Source organism: Vespa mandarinia, chromosome 18, assembly GCF_050613455.1.
Source record: "Vespa mandarinia isolate Hongniang chromosome 18, ASM5061345v1, whole genome shotgun sequence".
Taxonomy (NCBI): domain Eukaryota; kingdom Metazoa; phylum Arthropoda; class Insecta; order Hymenoptera; family Vespidae; genus Vespa; species Vespa mandarinia.
In genome coordinates, this window is record NC_140827.1 from 4372479 (window position 1) to 4387223 (window position 14745).

General features: G+C 34.1%; 1 protein-coding gene and 1 long non-coding RNA gene across 3 annotated transcripts; both read right to left on the minus strand.

The window, feature by feature from the left end:
- Nucleotides 1–134: 134 nt before the first annotated feature.
- Mob2 (MOB kinase activator 2) lies at nucleotides 135–8944 on the minus strand. 2 transcript variants are annotated; one of them, XM_085662554.1, is made up of 5 exons: nucleotides 8457–8944; nucleotides 1684–1938; nucleotides 1347–1471; nucleotides 970–1197; nucleotides 135–676 (listed from the first exon to the last, which is right to left on the minus strand). In XM_085662554.1, the coding sequence occupies exons 1-5, from the start codon at nucleotides 8549–8551 to the stop codon at nucleotides 612–614; spliced, it is 768 nt and encodes a 255-aa protein (XP_085518680.1). In that variant the 5' UTR covers nucleotides 8552–8944; the 3' UTR covers nucleotides 135–611. The 2 variants fall into 2 exon arrangements, with proteins under 2 accessions (XP_085518680.1, XP_035730388.2); XM_035874495.2 differs by lacking the exon at nucleotides 8457–8944 and adding an exon at nucleotides 3692–4681.
- Nucleotides 8945–10819: 1875 nt separating this feature from the next.
- LOC118445287 (uncharacterized) lies at nucleotides 10820–14101 on the minus strand. Its single transcript, XR_014983267.1, has 3 exons — nucleotides 13466–14101; nucleotides 13255–13391; nucleotides 10820–12421 (listed from the first exon to the last, which is right to left on the minus strand). It is a non-coding gene; the product is annotated as an uncharacterized LOC118445287 (long non-coding RNA).
- Between the last annotated feature and the right edge of the window lie 644 nt (nucleotides 14102–14745).

Consider the following 14745-nt stretch of genomic DNA (forward strand, 5'->3'; position numbering starts at 1 on the left):
AAATTAATTATTGAGACGTATACGTAATCGGCATACGAATGAGGATAATTTGGAAGTATTTTATTACGGTCAAGGATTTATAACAAGTCGATCAACCGGTACGATGATCGTTTCAACATGAAAATAACAGGATATTGCCTTAACACCAGGTATATATTTGGTATTACTCTCTTCAACTTTACAATATTCTTATTGGTTCATTTATTTTTTTATGAAACAAATGATCTCTCTTATATCTCATCAACTAATTTTCATCAATATAATAATTAATGAATTTATCATCTTCTTCGTCTCTTCTTCCTTCTCATATATATCTTATCGTTATTAATAAATTATGTACAATCTCACAAACAACAAACGGAGGAACCTAATTACATCATTGCAGCTGTAATTCTCACACTTCGCTATTTACAGGTACTACTTGGTTTTTACAGAATCGTTCCATCTTTTCTGTGTATATCTGTGTATGTATATATGCGTTTGTGTAATAAGTGTATTTTTTTTTCTTGTTAACTTTCTTTCACGTATATTCTATCTTTAAGAAACCAAACAAACGCCTATCGTCACCTACTCTCAGGAACTGCAACCTCTGGCATGCTGTGCATTGTGATCTAGCTGGTTGTGGTCGGAGTCTCCTGGATGGCTAAAGTTTGCGAAGGCGTAGATGATGAGTCACCTAAATAATAATAATAATAATAATAATAATAATAATAATAATGATAATAATAATAATAATAATAATAATAATAAATAGACAATAAAAAAATTATTGGACTATGTCATGATTGTCTCCTGTAAGTGTTATTACGTAATCAACATCTAATTAAGCAAATTATGCTGTTTTCTTCTTGTCTTTTACTCTTTCTAGATAATCTTGGTGATATATATATATATATATATATATATATATATATATAAATATATATATATATATAAAAGAGATGTGTGTCGAAGATGAGATAATTTTACCCAAGAGAGCAGCCTCTAAGTCTCCTAGGATTTCCGTTTCCTTGGGATCAATAAGATTGAAGCGTTGATTAAGGAGAGTGAGGTGAGCAAATACACAATTGAGGTGAGCGTGCAACCCCAAGAGTGCCACCTCTCGGAAGTGGCAGTGGTAAATGTGTGCCACCACATGGTACAGTAGCCGCAGGATCTTACGCACTATTGATTCAAATGAACTTGGAAATTCATTTGCTGAAAAAAAAATCATAATTAATACCACTACAGTATTGGATATGTGATTATCCTGAAATATTAAAAAAAAGAAAGCCAGAGTAATTTATGTATATATTTACATTCATTAAATATATTTATTTACATAAATTAATTATGTACAAGCTTACCATATTTAGTAGGAAATATAGTTTCATCGCTAACGGTGCGTTGTGTGAATGTCATAACATAATCTATATACTGTGGCGCTGCCACCCTCGTTTTCTTACCCTTCTCGTCAAACCATAAATATGTCCTGCAAAAAAATACATTTTAGGATTTAAACAACATATTTCGTTATGATATCATGATATATCTTATTAATTTAATATATATTTTAATACATTAATGTTACATTTTTTGAAATAAATTTTTAAACAGGAATAAATTAACAAACAATTCATTTATTATTCTCTATAAATGAACAATTAACGATGAAAATTGTTGTTTTAATTAGGTAAAATATACCTCAAACCAGGACCAGTCATATCCGGGCAACCGGTCATAGTGCAAAACTCAGATATAGTACCATAAACGAGATTAATATGATCGAACAATGCGAGGGTATGTGATGCTAGCCACTCGTTATAATCCAAACCAGGTGGCAGATCAACTAGCATCCTTAAGTCTAACTCGGGCAGCTGTCTTTCTAAAGTTGCCTCCTCCAAATAGAGTTTAGGATCCTCTGTAGTTCCCGCATCTTTCTCCTTTCGTCGGGCTTTTCTGAAATCATTACCATCATAGCCATTTGGATTATTCTTCAAAATCAAATCTTTTTTTTTTTTACATTTATCTTTCTTTTTTGCTAATAAGACGATTCAAATCTACAGGCAAACGAGCGCCATATACAAATTCTGTGTATGTGTATGCGTTACAATTAAAAAATGATAAGAATAAAATGGTAACTGTGTCAATATAAAAAATAATGAAGTTCTCTCTCTCTCTCTCTCTCTCTCTCTCTCTCTCTCTCTCTCTCTCTCTCTCTCTCTCTCTCTCTCTCTCTCACTCTCTCTCTTTCTTTCTCTCTCTCTCTCTGTGTGTGTGTGTGTTAATTTGACTTTAGGTGTGACAAACACAAAACCACAATATAATCTTAATACATTTTATTATTATTTATATTTAAATACAATGAACACATTATAACGATCAATGTGTGTAAAATTCATTTTGTTATTGTTATTATATAATAATAATAATAATAATAATAATAATAATAATAACAATAATAATAATGATAATAATAATAACATATATTAATGATATAATAGTTTAGAAATTCAAAATTAAACATTTTTTAATAGGCTTATATTTTAAATCGAATTTGTGAACTGCATCGTTGCGAATTACGGACGCCATCTTGTTTTCTTTTAACCAATCGAACGATGTAGGTGTAAGTGTTTCAACGATTCTTATTGGTCATCGTAAGAAATGTTGTTTTTACATGCAATTTCATACAGTAGCGAAATTAATATTTGTTTACGTCACTACGGCAGGCTATAAGTATATACATACATACATACATACATACATACCTATTATGTGTACTACGTACCTCATAGTGATTACTAAATTTGATTTACTTTTTGTTCTTTTTCTAAAAAAAGCGCATGCCGTAGTTAAAATAAGCTACATTCCTTAAATTGATATAATGACATCACAAAAGATTGAACAAAATAAAGATGGCGTCTTTCGAACCCTCTCTCTTTCATTTTTGTTTGTAATTTGCTAAAAAGCAAGAGCCATGTCACAAAAGTGATGAAAATCATTTTTCCTGTGTATGCTTTTTTATTCAATTGGCAAAAGGCAAAAAGAAAAGCGTAACAAAATGGCGACGATGAAGACGCAACGTGACGATGACGAAGAAGAAGAAGACGACGACGACGACGACGACGACGACGACGACGACGACGACGACGACGACGACGACGACGACGACGACGACGAAAAGGATTTTTTTCGATCGCTTGGCCGCCATGCAAGTGAAATAACATAATCAACATAGAGAAATTAAATCTTTGCGCACATATTCGCAGGACATAAAAAGAGAGCAAATACATAGACATTTATAGATATGTAGATATTTATATGTATATGGGTAAAAATTTTTAAAGGAAACGCTTCGATTCCTTTCATTTTTTCAGTGAAGTGAGATTATAATAAAATCGTAATTTTCAGTCAGTATGTTAAAATTTTTAAACTTGCTATTTTTATCATCATCGGGTTGACAATCACTGACTTGGAAGTTTTTTATCAATTTCCTTATTTTTAATAGATCATCTTTTATGAGATCACCCTATGGAAACTCTTAATTTTATTATTTTTACTATCAAGTAGATCACTGACTCGAAAAAAATATTCATATAGAATTTTATTTATTTTTTGTTTCAAATCTCGTACATTCGAAGCGTCTCCCACCCTCCTTTTTTTTATTCAGGCCATCTAAAAGAAGAGACACGATCGTTTGGACTGGACTCACGCGACGAGCTCGCCGAAGAGCCTGATTTTCCTGTGACAGGTGTCGAGAAGGGAGAGTCGTGACGATGAGCTTGCTGGAGTAGTAGTAGTAGTAGTAGTAGTAGTACTACTACCTCCACCTCCGCCACCATGATGAACAGGAGTTGCAGGTGCTGACATCGTCGATGAGGACGACGATACACCTGAAGTTACGTTGTTTCCCTCCTGATGGAGTACAACTCGAGCAGGTGAACGTAACATTATCCCTGAGGCCGACGTCACCGTGGTAGCCGTTATTGTAGCTGCCGAGGATGACCTCTTCGGCGGGCCACCGACGATACCACGGAGGACGTCGTGGCCAAGGATTTTTTCACGTACACTCGGTATGCACCAAATCTTGATTGGTTCTCATCGAACCTCTCTGTAGCTATGAGCGACTGACTTTCGTCGGTTGCTCGAGCTCAGTTCGAGGTTCTCTTTTTTATAAAAACGTTCAACACCCTTCTTTTATTTATTTATTTATTTTTGTTTTTATCTTTTTTTTTAGGATCGATAAAAACATGAGAGTTTAAATAGTTTTGTATATCTTCCGTAGTATCTTCTTCTTGATCTTTTGCTACCTCCTTCAGTCATATTTGTTTATTTTCTTTTTAAATTTTAATCTGTGATGATTAACAAAGCTTTAGATTTCTGGATTTTTCTAAAAACGAAGAAAAGTAATCATTTTTCTAAACCATTACTCCATATATCCTTATTCTCCATATATCTATTCCTTTTTATTTTCTTTTTTAGGTTATGATGTATCTCCAATTGCCTGGACTCGTGCCAAAACAGTCTGCAATATTACCACGGCACATTGACGTAGCTATCCTCTTCTTTCTTTATATTTGTGTTTTTATTTCTTATAATTTTACTTAGATACTATCTGGCTTCGATCAATCGAACCTTTATGTTAAACAATTCTTCATTATTCTCATCATAATTATTGTCGTCATCATTTTGCAGATTCGAAAGTACATAATAGAGACGGCTGAGAGAAAAATTTGATCAAGTTTTTGATGTTAACGAATTGAAAAAAATAAGAACGAGAGAGAGAATAGAAGAAGGTTAATGAAAATGTTCGATGATAATTGACAAGTGAACAAAATGATTTACCAAACAACTAATTTATATATACATATATATATATATATATATATATATATATATATAAAAGAAGTAGAATATTTTATTCACTCGTCAAAGTCACAGAAAGTAAATAAACAAACAAACACGTAAAAAAGAAGATCGGTAGCGAGCACCGACAAATATAATGTTCTCGCCGTCTCTGAGACGAGAGACTGACGTCCTCGTGGAGGCTTCGTATGCGACTGCCGAGAAAATGAGAGAGAGAGAGAGAGAGAGAGAGAGAGAGAGAGAGAGAAAGAGATTCGACGCGTACCAGTTCTGGTCCTACACCGCATCGTGACGCCGCGACTCTGCAGCGAATGCTGGAGTATTCCCGGAAGATCCAGAAAAATATCATTTTATTAGTTAATGCATGTGTATGCGTGAGCGCATATATAAATATAAAATAATTTTCATATGAATTTTTATTAAACGATTTGTTATGATGTATTATGTATATAATATGATATTGAAGGATATATAAGAAATAAAGAAAAGGGCGGATGAAAGGGAAGAGGGGATAGAGATGAGGCAAGAGAGCGGCAATGCGACGGTGGTTGCGCCGCCAATGGATCAGCTGTGAACCGGCAACTAAGTCAGCTGACTGTTCGACCCCTCCCCAACTTCCTACCTGTTTCACAGCCTCATACACACTGAGAGATAGTCTCTCTGCGACAATCAATATTCCGCTCTTATTTTGCGGCGCTCCTTTAAACACTCATTTTTTTATATTTATTACAATAATACGTGTTTGTGGATATATACACATGCACGCGCACATATATGAATGATCATTAGGAATGATAGAATGTTTGATTGTATGGCAATGCAAATAATCTTAAATTTCATCTATAATTTAATTAATAATCATATAAGATTGTTAACTAGAAATGCTTAACAATTTTGAAAGAATAATGAGAAGATTTAAATACGGCGCCTTTTTTTAAAGAGGGCGTGGTATGTCACGTGGTTATCCACACTACTTTCTCATCGATTATTCGCTCGATATCCAACAATTTCTTTTTTCTTTCTTCACAAAATACCGAACACAAAATTCTTTTAATTCTATTATTGAGAATAATTTGTTTAGTTGGCGTGGAAGAGATACATAACTTAAACTATTATTAGTCCTTCTATTAAACAATATGTTTTCCTAGTAAAAGGATGAAAGAAGAGGATAAAATGACAGAGAAGAGAAGCAAAACGAAAGACAAAAAACAAATATCAAGTTGAATGGAAAGTGAAGATCCTTTGGCGCCAGGATTCAATCGAACTTGTTTTCCTTTCAAGCAGTTAAGGGATTACGAGAGGGAGAAGAGCAAAGAAAATAAAAGACGATCGATGTTAAGAATGGCGCCTTCCTGGCGCCTCTCTTCATCACGCTCGAGACATTATTTCGTCCTACACGTTTGTTTACCAACGTCATTCTACTACCATAGTTTTATCTTATCGTCGATGCATTCTAACGTTAAAAGACTATTCTTATTGCCGTCATCATATTTCCTCTCAACGATTGTTATTTTCCCATCGATCTCGCCAGAAACATAATCTTTTGTTTAGTCTATATATATATATATATATATATATTATGTAGAATATAGTTACTTTCTTTTCCTCATCCCAACTCTCTATTTTCTCTTTCACAACTCTCTTCCTTTTCCTTTTTTCTTCTTACGATATATTTATTAACAATCGTGTTCGTGTTCCTCAAGGGTTTCATCTTTTTTTCATAGAGGTTGCTTAGAAAGGTATCCTAGCTTGAAGAGACTAATATATAAAGTTACTTGTAGAATAGCGCGTTTGGAAAATAAACAATAAATAAAAAATGGGATATTGTTTCTCATTATAACCTTAATTACGAAATAAAAGTATATGTAATGTATTTGTTATGATGAAAGGAATTTAGATAGATTAGAAAAGTGATTTAAATGTTGATGTTACAAAAATTAAAAAAAAGGAATATATATAGAAAGTAACATTACCGATTTGGCTAAAATTAAAGCAAAACCATTTAATTAAGCCGAGTGTAACAGCTTACGAGAGTAACAACGACTATTCTTTTTTTACGATAACCCTTTCTATTTCCTTTTTTTTTTATTAATTGACTCGAGAATTTTCCATACCGTGAAAGTTCTCGTTACACTCTCACGGTCGTCGAGATATCACGAGAAAGTAATCGAGGAAAACCATGACTCGAACAATAACGAAAGTGGGTCTCTCTCTCTCTCTCTCTCTCTCTCTCTCTCTCTCTCTCTCTCTCTCTCTCTCTCTCTCTCTCTCTCTCTCTCTCTCTCAATATACATGAACGATACCAGTAAGAGGGGATTACTCTCTATATATTTAATTGCCGTCAAGGTAATTATGTAAAATCAGTTAGCCTAACTTCGCGATATCGTATTCTTGACAATGACAAATCGTTTAGAATGTTTTCCCTTGCAAATTATCACGAATTTCTATTCGATTGTGACATTATGAATTTGCCGCTTTTCTATTCGTAACTAGAAACATCACGTAACCTGTCTTACAATTTTAAATGCAATATTTCTATTAAATATTTTTATGACAATAAAGATAAATATTAATGACGAATGTCAATTTTGATTCGAAGATTTTAAAGATCACATAGTTTTACAAGAGTGAAGTTCGCTTAAGCCAATGGTACCTCTTCTTACTCGGGGCCAAATATTGACTTAACCTTAATCGTAGAACATATCATTGGCGCCGCGGAAGATTTCTAGACGACGTAATAATACTGCGTCATCTACATAAATATATATCCGAACCAATGATTCTACGAAATTCATCGATGTCGGTAGGTTATATTATTTTTTTCTTTTCTTTAAATGGAGGAGAAATAATACCAATTACACGATAATACGATTCGAATTGGAACAAAATTCTTAGTGACTCTAAACTGTTGCATAAATTTTATGCTTTTTCAATATTTATAAATAAAAGCAAGCTTTTAAAACCACATATCTCATTTTATCGAAACAAGAAGTTCTTTCGAGCATTCATTAAAAACATGTCATATGTATACCTGTTACGTCACAGAGTTGGAAAAAGTTAAGATGTAGATAATCTAACGGACACACAATAAAGAAGCTGTATGGTTGAGTACAATATTTACAATGTTCAAACTAATATTTACTCTTAAGTTATTAATTTCTTCATAAACAAATTTTCTTCTTCGAACAACCTTGCGATATCACGCACGCGCGCGCGGAACCAATACCATTAAATATATACATACAAATCAGATAAATAAATATCAATCGATCAGACATTCACACATTTTTGTTACATCATCATCTTTTTATCTCTCCAATTTCTGCTATCGAGATTAAAAAAAGATAAAACAATTAATTACATATAGAGATAACTATAACCAAGTACGTTAGTAAGCTAAGTTGGTTGTTGTACTTTGTCACGCGATTGGCCAAGCAAGTTCACACACTTAAAATATTAATAATAATAATAATAAAAAGAAGAAGAAGAAGAAAAAGAAGAGGCGAAAAATGATCGGTAAAGAGGAGATCCTCCGTGATCGACTGAACCGAAACTGTAAAGGTGGGGGTAGGGGGAAGGAGTAAGACAGAGAAAAAGAGAGGGGGACTGACCTGCAGAAGCACGTGACCGTGTCCTCGACATCGATGGAAAGCGAAGGGTCGATGGCGGAGTATTTCAGGACCTTCCTGCTCCCAAGACCGAACATAAGGACGACGAACGAAGAAAAGCAACGACGAGTTGTTGCTTTTATTATTCGAGATTAATTCGAAAATTGAACGTTCGTTAGAAAGAAGAGGGGGAAATGGAGAGGGAGAGAGAGATAGATAGAGAGAGAGAGAGAGAGAGAGAGAGAGAGAGAGAGAGAGAGAGAGAGAGAGAGAGAGAGAGAGAGAGAGAGAGAAAGAGAGTGAGAAAGAAAGAAAGAAAGATGAAAGAATAAAAAAAGGGGGATTTAGGAATGATTCCGGTTGGTCCTCCGACCAACGTTCACCGCGAACGCCACAGCAACGAAACGTAGACTGACGTAGCCGTTCTCCAAGCGTTCGCCAGGTACCACTACCACACCACTACTACTACTACACTACCATCACGATTTTCTCTCATTCGAGGAGAGGAACGCCTATCTAACGCCTTCTGTGTACTCTACCAACACGATCAGTTTTATAAAGAAAGAGAGAGAGAGAGAGAAAGAAGAGTCAGGTGTATATATATATATATATGATTTGTGAGGTTTCGTTTTATAGAGAGAACACAACACTCAAGAATTTTTTTCTTACTCCAGCGTTTAGAAAATGTGTGTATGTGTACACGTCTTTACCTAACTTCAACTATAATGTAATTAAACATAAATGGTCTCTCTCTCTCTCTCTCTCTCTCTCTCTCTCTCTCTCTCTCTCTCTCTCTCTCTCTCTCTCTCTCTTCGTGAAGCCAAACAAGTTCTGGAGCAGGAAAACAAGATCTTATACTCTTTCAATACTACTTTTTTCCTTAGAAATCATTTACGTTACAATACAATGTTGTTTTGTAGGTAGCGTGAAAAACAAGAAAAGGATCATTGTGAATGGAAAAGTTAACTGACATTTGATTACAAAGTATGATGAAAAGTATTGTGAACGTAAGATATGTCAGCGTAGAAAGAAAATGGAAGAAAAAGAAATAAAGAAAAGATTTTTATCGCGGTCGGTAACGACGTATTCTATCTTACCAACAGATCGTCTCAATAAATACTAAATTTAGAATTAACGTTATTATAAATATTTGTGCTTATGTTTGTATGTATATACATACGTATACGTTAATAAACATATATTTTTCTTAGAATCACAAAGAATTCAAGAGTTATTGTAATTTCGTTTAATTAATGAGACTAATCGAAGTATTACTTTGGAAAATATTGGAATTTATGAAGGAAACAATTGATATCGTACAGTTTTAATATGGCGCAATGCGTTTGCAGATCGTTGACCTAAAGTCTTCTACCACTGTCCGAGTCGCCATTCACAATCGGATAAAATGTGAATTCATGTAAATTAACGCCTCTCATAAGCGCGAGTTGATCTTTGTCGAGGTCGATTATTTTTGTCCGAGTCGTATTATCGTGCACGTTTAGCTCGTTCGCAAAATGACGTTTATCCATTCACGAATATCCTTGCCAAGAAAATAGTCGACATTATACATGGTTTGTGAAAAATGAGCGCATAAGAAGATAATGAGGACGGCTATGAATGTCACGGAAATGTGACGACAACTTAAGTCGTTTTGTATTCCCTAGACTGAAAGGCAGATCACATTTAATAAGACATTTTTTTCAATTTACTCTTACAAATCAATATATATATATATATATATATATATATATATATATATATATATATAGATAGATAGATAGATAAGGTTAGACAGCAAAACCGAAACTTCCGATATTACAGCGATCACAATATCGATAATAATACATGTCAAGCCAAGAACGATAACACACACACAAAAATATATTAGTAAAGTCTACGTCATCGAGTAGAAAACCGCGATAAAATTTATCGCAAAAAGGTGCGCGGTTGAGTATACTTTATGCTATTTTGTACTTTAGATATTTACTTGGTATTTTGAATTTTAAAGCAATACATTGACGAATTAAAAATTATAGCAATCACGAATAAAATAAGAATTCTTTCGTTAATAAAATATTTTTATAATTTTATTCTTGGATAAATTCTGTCTATCTGTATGTGTTAAAGAGAGAGAGAGAGAGAGAGAGAGAGAGAGAGAGAGAGAGAGAGAGAGAGAGAGAGAGAGAGAGAGAGAGAGAGAGAGAGAGAGAGAGAGAGAGAGAGAGAGAGAGAGAGAGAGAGAGAGAGAGAGAGAGAGAGAGAGAGAGAGAGAGAGAGAGAGAGAGAGAGAGAGAGAGAGAGAGAGAGAGAGAGAGAGAGAGAGAGAGAGAGAGAGAGAGAGAGAGAGAGAGAGAGAGAGAGAGAGAGAGAGGAGCCACGTGTGATTCATCGAGGAAGCCTCGATCACACACCGCGAAAGACCACTCGAATGTGAGTCATCGTTCTCTTCGGTTTCGTACCAGGGAACCCATCGATTGTTCTCACTTTCTGTCTTTCAATAGCGTAAAAAGAGATAAATTTTTCTAACAAAATAAACTCTTTCTTTCTCCTCAATTTTTTTTATTATATTCGTTAAAAGAACATAAAGAGAAAAAGAAAAGAAAAACAATAAGAGTGTGTGTGCGTGCGTGGGCATGCGTATAGGTTTCTTGCGCACGCGTATATTGCAGAAGAAAATGTCTCGCAATAATGATATGATACATCGTTTTCGTTGTCCTCTTTAAATATAGCCAATACTTTACATATATATTTATTAATGTTATCACTCGATTTTAAATTAACTTGTATAAAACGTAATACGAGCAATTAATAAAATCGATATATAGATCGATTTTGAAGTTAATAGTTCGATTAGTATTCGAGTTTCATTCGAAGTTATCGATTATTCAGTTACATCGAAGAACACTCGAAATAGTCGACCCTGAAACTGGTCCATGCAACTCTCTATCGTATAATGTATATTATTTTTCTTTTAGAATATAGATTATATTGTTAGAAATAAATTTATATATAGAAAGTTTATAATAGTTGTATATAATATTGGAATGATACTTTAATTATAACAAAAGCATGATTGAGAATCTTTGAATCTATTACATATGCATACATATGTATTATACGTATACCTATGTACAAGAAGCTTTCTTTTTTCGTCCAACGAGGCGATGTCTCGAAGGCGTTAAATCAATAAAAGATTCGCCTTGACCAGGACAACGGTGTAACGAAATGAAATAATCGCTTTTCGAAGGTCTATCTCTTTATAAAAAAGAAAACAAAAAATACGAAATTTCAACAACGTTAAATTTTTCGCGCGCTTCTTTTCTTTTGAATTTCGCGCCAAAACAAAACACAACTACAATCACTCTACCCTACTCTATTCGAAATTATTTTAACTGAAATTCGTTTAATGATAAAAAAGTTATTGTATTTATAGGTCGAATAAGTTGGTGTGAATTTGAGTATTGATCGGATAAGTAATATACATACATACATACATACATACATACATACATACATACATACATCCATACATACATACATACAGACAGACAGACAGACAGACAGACAGACAGACAGACAGACAGACAGACAGATAGGCAGACATACATACATACATACATACATACATACATACATACATACAACGTCGTTTTCGAAAGAAAAAAATCAAATGGAAAAATCGAAGGAAAATTTTCAAGGAAGCCAACCTTAAGGATGCGCATGCTGCTAATCCAATGACACAGAGACTTTCGCACAAGCTTTGTTGGTAATTCAATAATAACACTCGACGGAAATGAGATTAAGGTGACTTTCTGTGCTCCGGGAGTGTTACACGCATTAACTTATTCTATTAGAAAATCTTCGAAATTGTTCGTCGTCCTTCCGTAATTTCCATCATTTCAAAAATCAATGTAACAATTACGAATTAAAAAATTTCTTGAATTTATTTTTTCTTCTTATCTTCCATCCTGATAAAATGTGAGATTTATTGACGAAAAAGCGATCGAAAGGTTTACGTAAGTTCGTTAACAGGTAACATACTCACACACACACACACATACACACAGAGCAAAATAGCTTTTCCGTCCGTACATACATCGATAACTCGGCAAGAACGAGAAGAGGAAGGGAGAGACAAGGAAAAGGAAGGCTCGCGCACATATTCAACATTTTGTCCTTTGCACGTTAACTTTGCGTCGTCATCGTTGCTAGTCTGCTATATAAAATATATCCTCTTTATCACAACGCAAAGTTTTCTTTTCTATTTACATACAGTTCTTTTTATATCGAAGAAACTCAAAATCCAAGAACACCGATAAAGAAGAAAAAAAACGTATAAATATTTGATAATAAATACTTTGTGATATATATACGTTGATCACCGAAGTAGTTTCCATTCAAATTTAATCGAAAAAAGAGATGAACGAAAAAAAAAACAATTCATTATATGCCTTGATAATAATAATAAAAGAAAGATAGCTGATTTTTCCGGTTGAAAATATGATTTACATTTCTTTTTGCTTCTCTTTTAACCTCAGAAAAAAATCCAAGATATATCGAGTTCATCCACCGAGCGCTATCACAATACTGAACTCTCTCATAGATTATTCCAGAGATCATATTATTTATGAAAACGTTAAATTCGATTTTGGATATTCAAATTATTTCGACAAAAACTCGTTGCTTGATCTCCTCAATTAATTCCCTTGAGGAATTCTCCAAAAAGAAAATACAAAAATACAACAATGAAAAAAATGGAAGAGAAACACAGAGGTTAGGAAAGCCATTCGTCAAGGATAACCTTCAAATGCATTTATCGATCATCATCACCATCATCACCATCGTCATCATCATCATCATCATCATTATTATCATCATCATCATCATCATCATTATCCTTTAGCAAACTTTCTCCTACATAAACGAAGATAATAATTCCTGTCGAAGGATATATGTATATATACGTTGATAGAGGCAGTTTCATTGTCATTTTTGTTTGAAAACTAACTTACCCCATAAACCAATCCACGGTATCGCGGAGATACTCGGGTAACCTATCCAGCTTGGATGATTTTCAGGCGGATCACAGTGTCGAGAGGGTGAAAGTAGCGCGAAGGAGAGCGGAGAAAAACAAAATAAATTCACTATCTCCCTCTCTCTCTCTCTTTCTCTCTCTCTCTCTCTCTTTTTCTCTCTCTGCTGCTTTAATATTGTGTGTGTATATATATATATATGTCGTGGTTTTTTTTCTCCCTCTATCTCTCTCTTTCCGTATGATGCCACTTCTCCTTCTCCTCCACTAGTGGCAGCAGCAGCAGCAGGCGGCGCACGTTTCGCGATCTCGCGAAATCTAACATGGCGAAGTTCCTCTATTGTCACCTGTTCCCGTCATGCCTCGCTAGCCCTCACGAAAAATATTTGAGCTAAGCGGCGTACGACGAAAAACTAAATACACCGATCACTTTCTTTTTTTTCACATTTGTCTCTTTCTCTCCTTCTATTTTCTATTTTTTTCTTAATTCTCAAATTAGTTTTATAAAAACAAAATCACACAAAGGAGAACGAGAGAGAGAGAGCGAGAGAGAGAGCGAGAGAGAGAGCGAGAGAGAGAGAGAGAGAGAGAGGGAAGGAGAAAAAGGAATAATACACCATACACAAAAATTCACGGTTCGTCGAACCGACCTTAACAGTTTTTTCCCTCAATCCATTCGTTTCTTATATTAATTAATATTTCTAAAGATTGTTTTCTTTATCAATTGGAAAATAACCGAGGCGAACTTTACTCGCCACTCACAGCTGATCATACAAATCTTCTCTATCGCTTTGCTCGTACAAGACTGAACTGTTCGTCCGAGACGTCACCAGAGCGCAGTGTGTACGCAGCGCCTTAATACCGAAGATTGTACTGCCGTCTATGTAATACCGCCTATTTTGAATCTTCTATCGATGATCGATCTTTTTTTGCTCCTTTTTATAATTCATTTGTATTTGCGCACATTCATTTCTTTTTATTTCTTTTTTCTTCCATTTAAATTATTTGTAAATTTAATTAGATCATTGATTTATATTGATATAAATTTTTTTACTAGATGGCGGTAGGAACTACAAATGTTATTATATACTTTACATAGAAATGATCATTGAAATTTATCACAGATGGCGTCTCATTGTAATTGATTACTTCGAATGTTTCTCTACGTTTCATTGATTTTATTACTTTCTTTGTGTTTGAAAAATGTTATAGTTTAGAATAAACAGTCTGTGGGTGTTTGTCTTTAAATGCGTGATATTC

Bases quoted from the DNA above. Each gene is read 5' to 3' on its own strand.
- Mob2 (XM_035874495.2), bottom strand. From the start codon at position 3,930: ATGTTACGTTCACCTGCTCGAGTTGTACTCCATCAGGAGGGAAACAAC. The intron at 1,939-3,691 runs GTGAGTCCAGTC...TAATGATTTCAG, and splicing joins CTCTTCGGCGAGCTCGTCGC to AAAAGCCCGACGAAAGGAGA. The intron at 1,472-1,683 runs GTATATTTTACC...ATTTTTTTGCAG, and splicing joins ATGACTGGTCCTGGTTTGAG to GACATATTTATGGTTTGACG.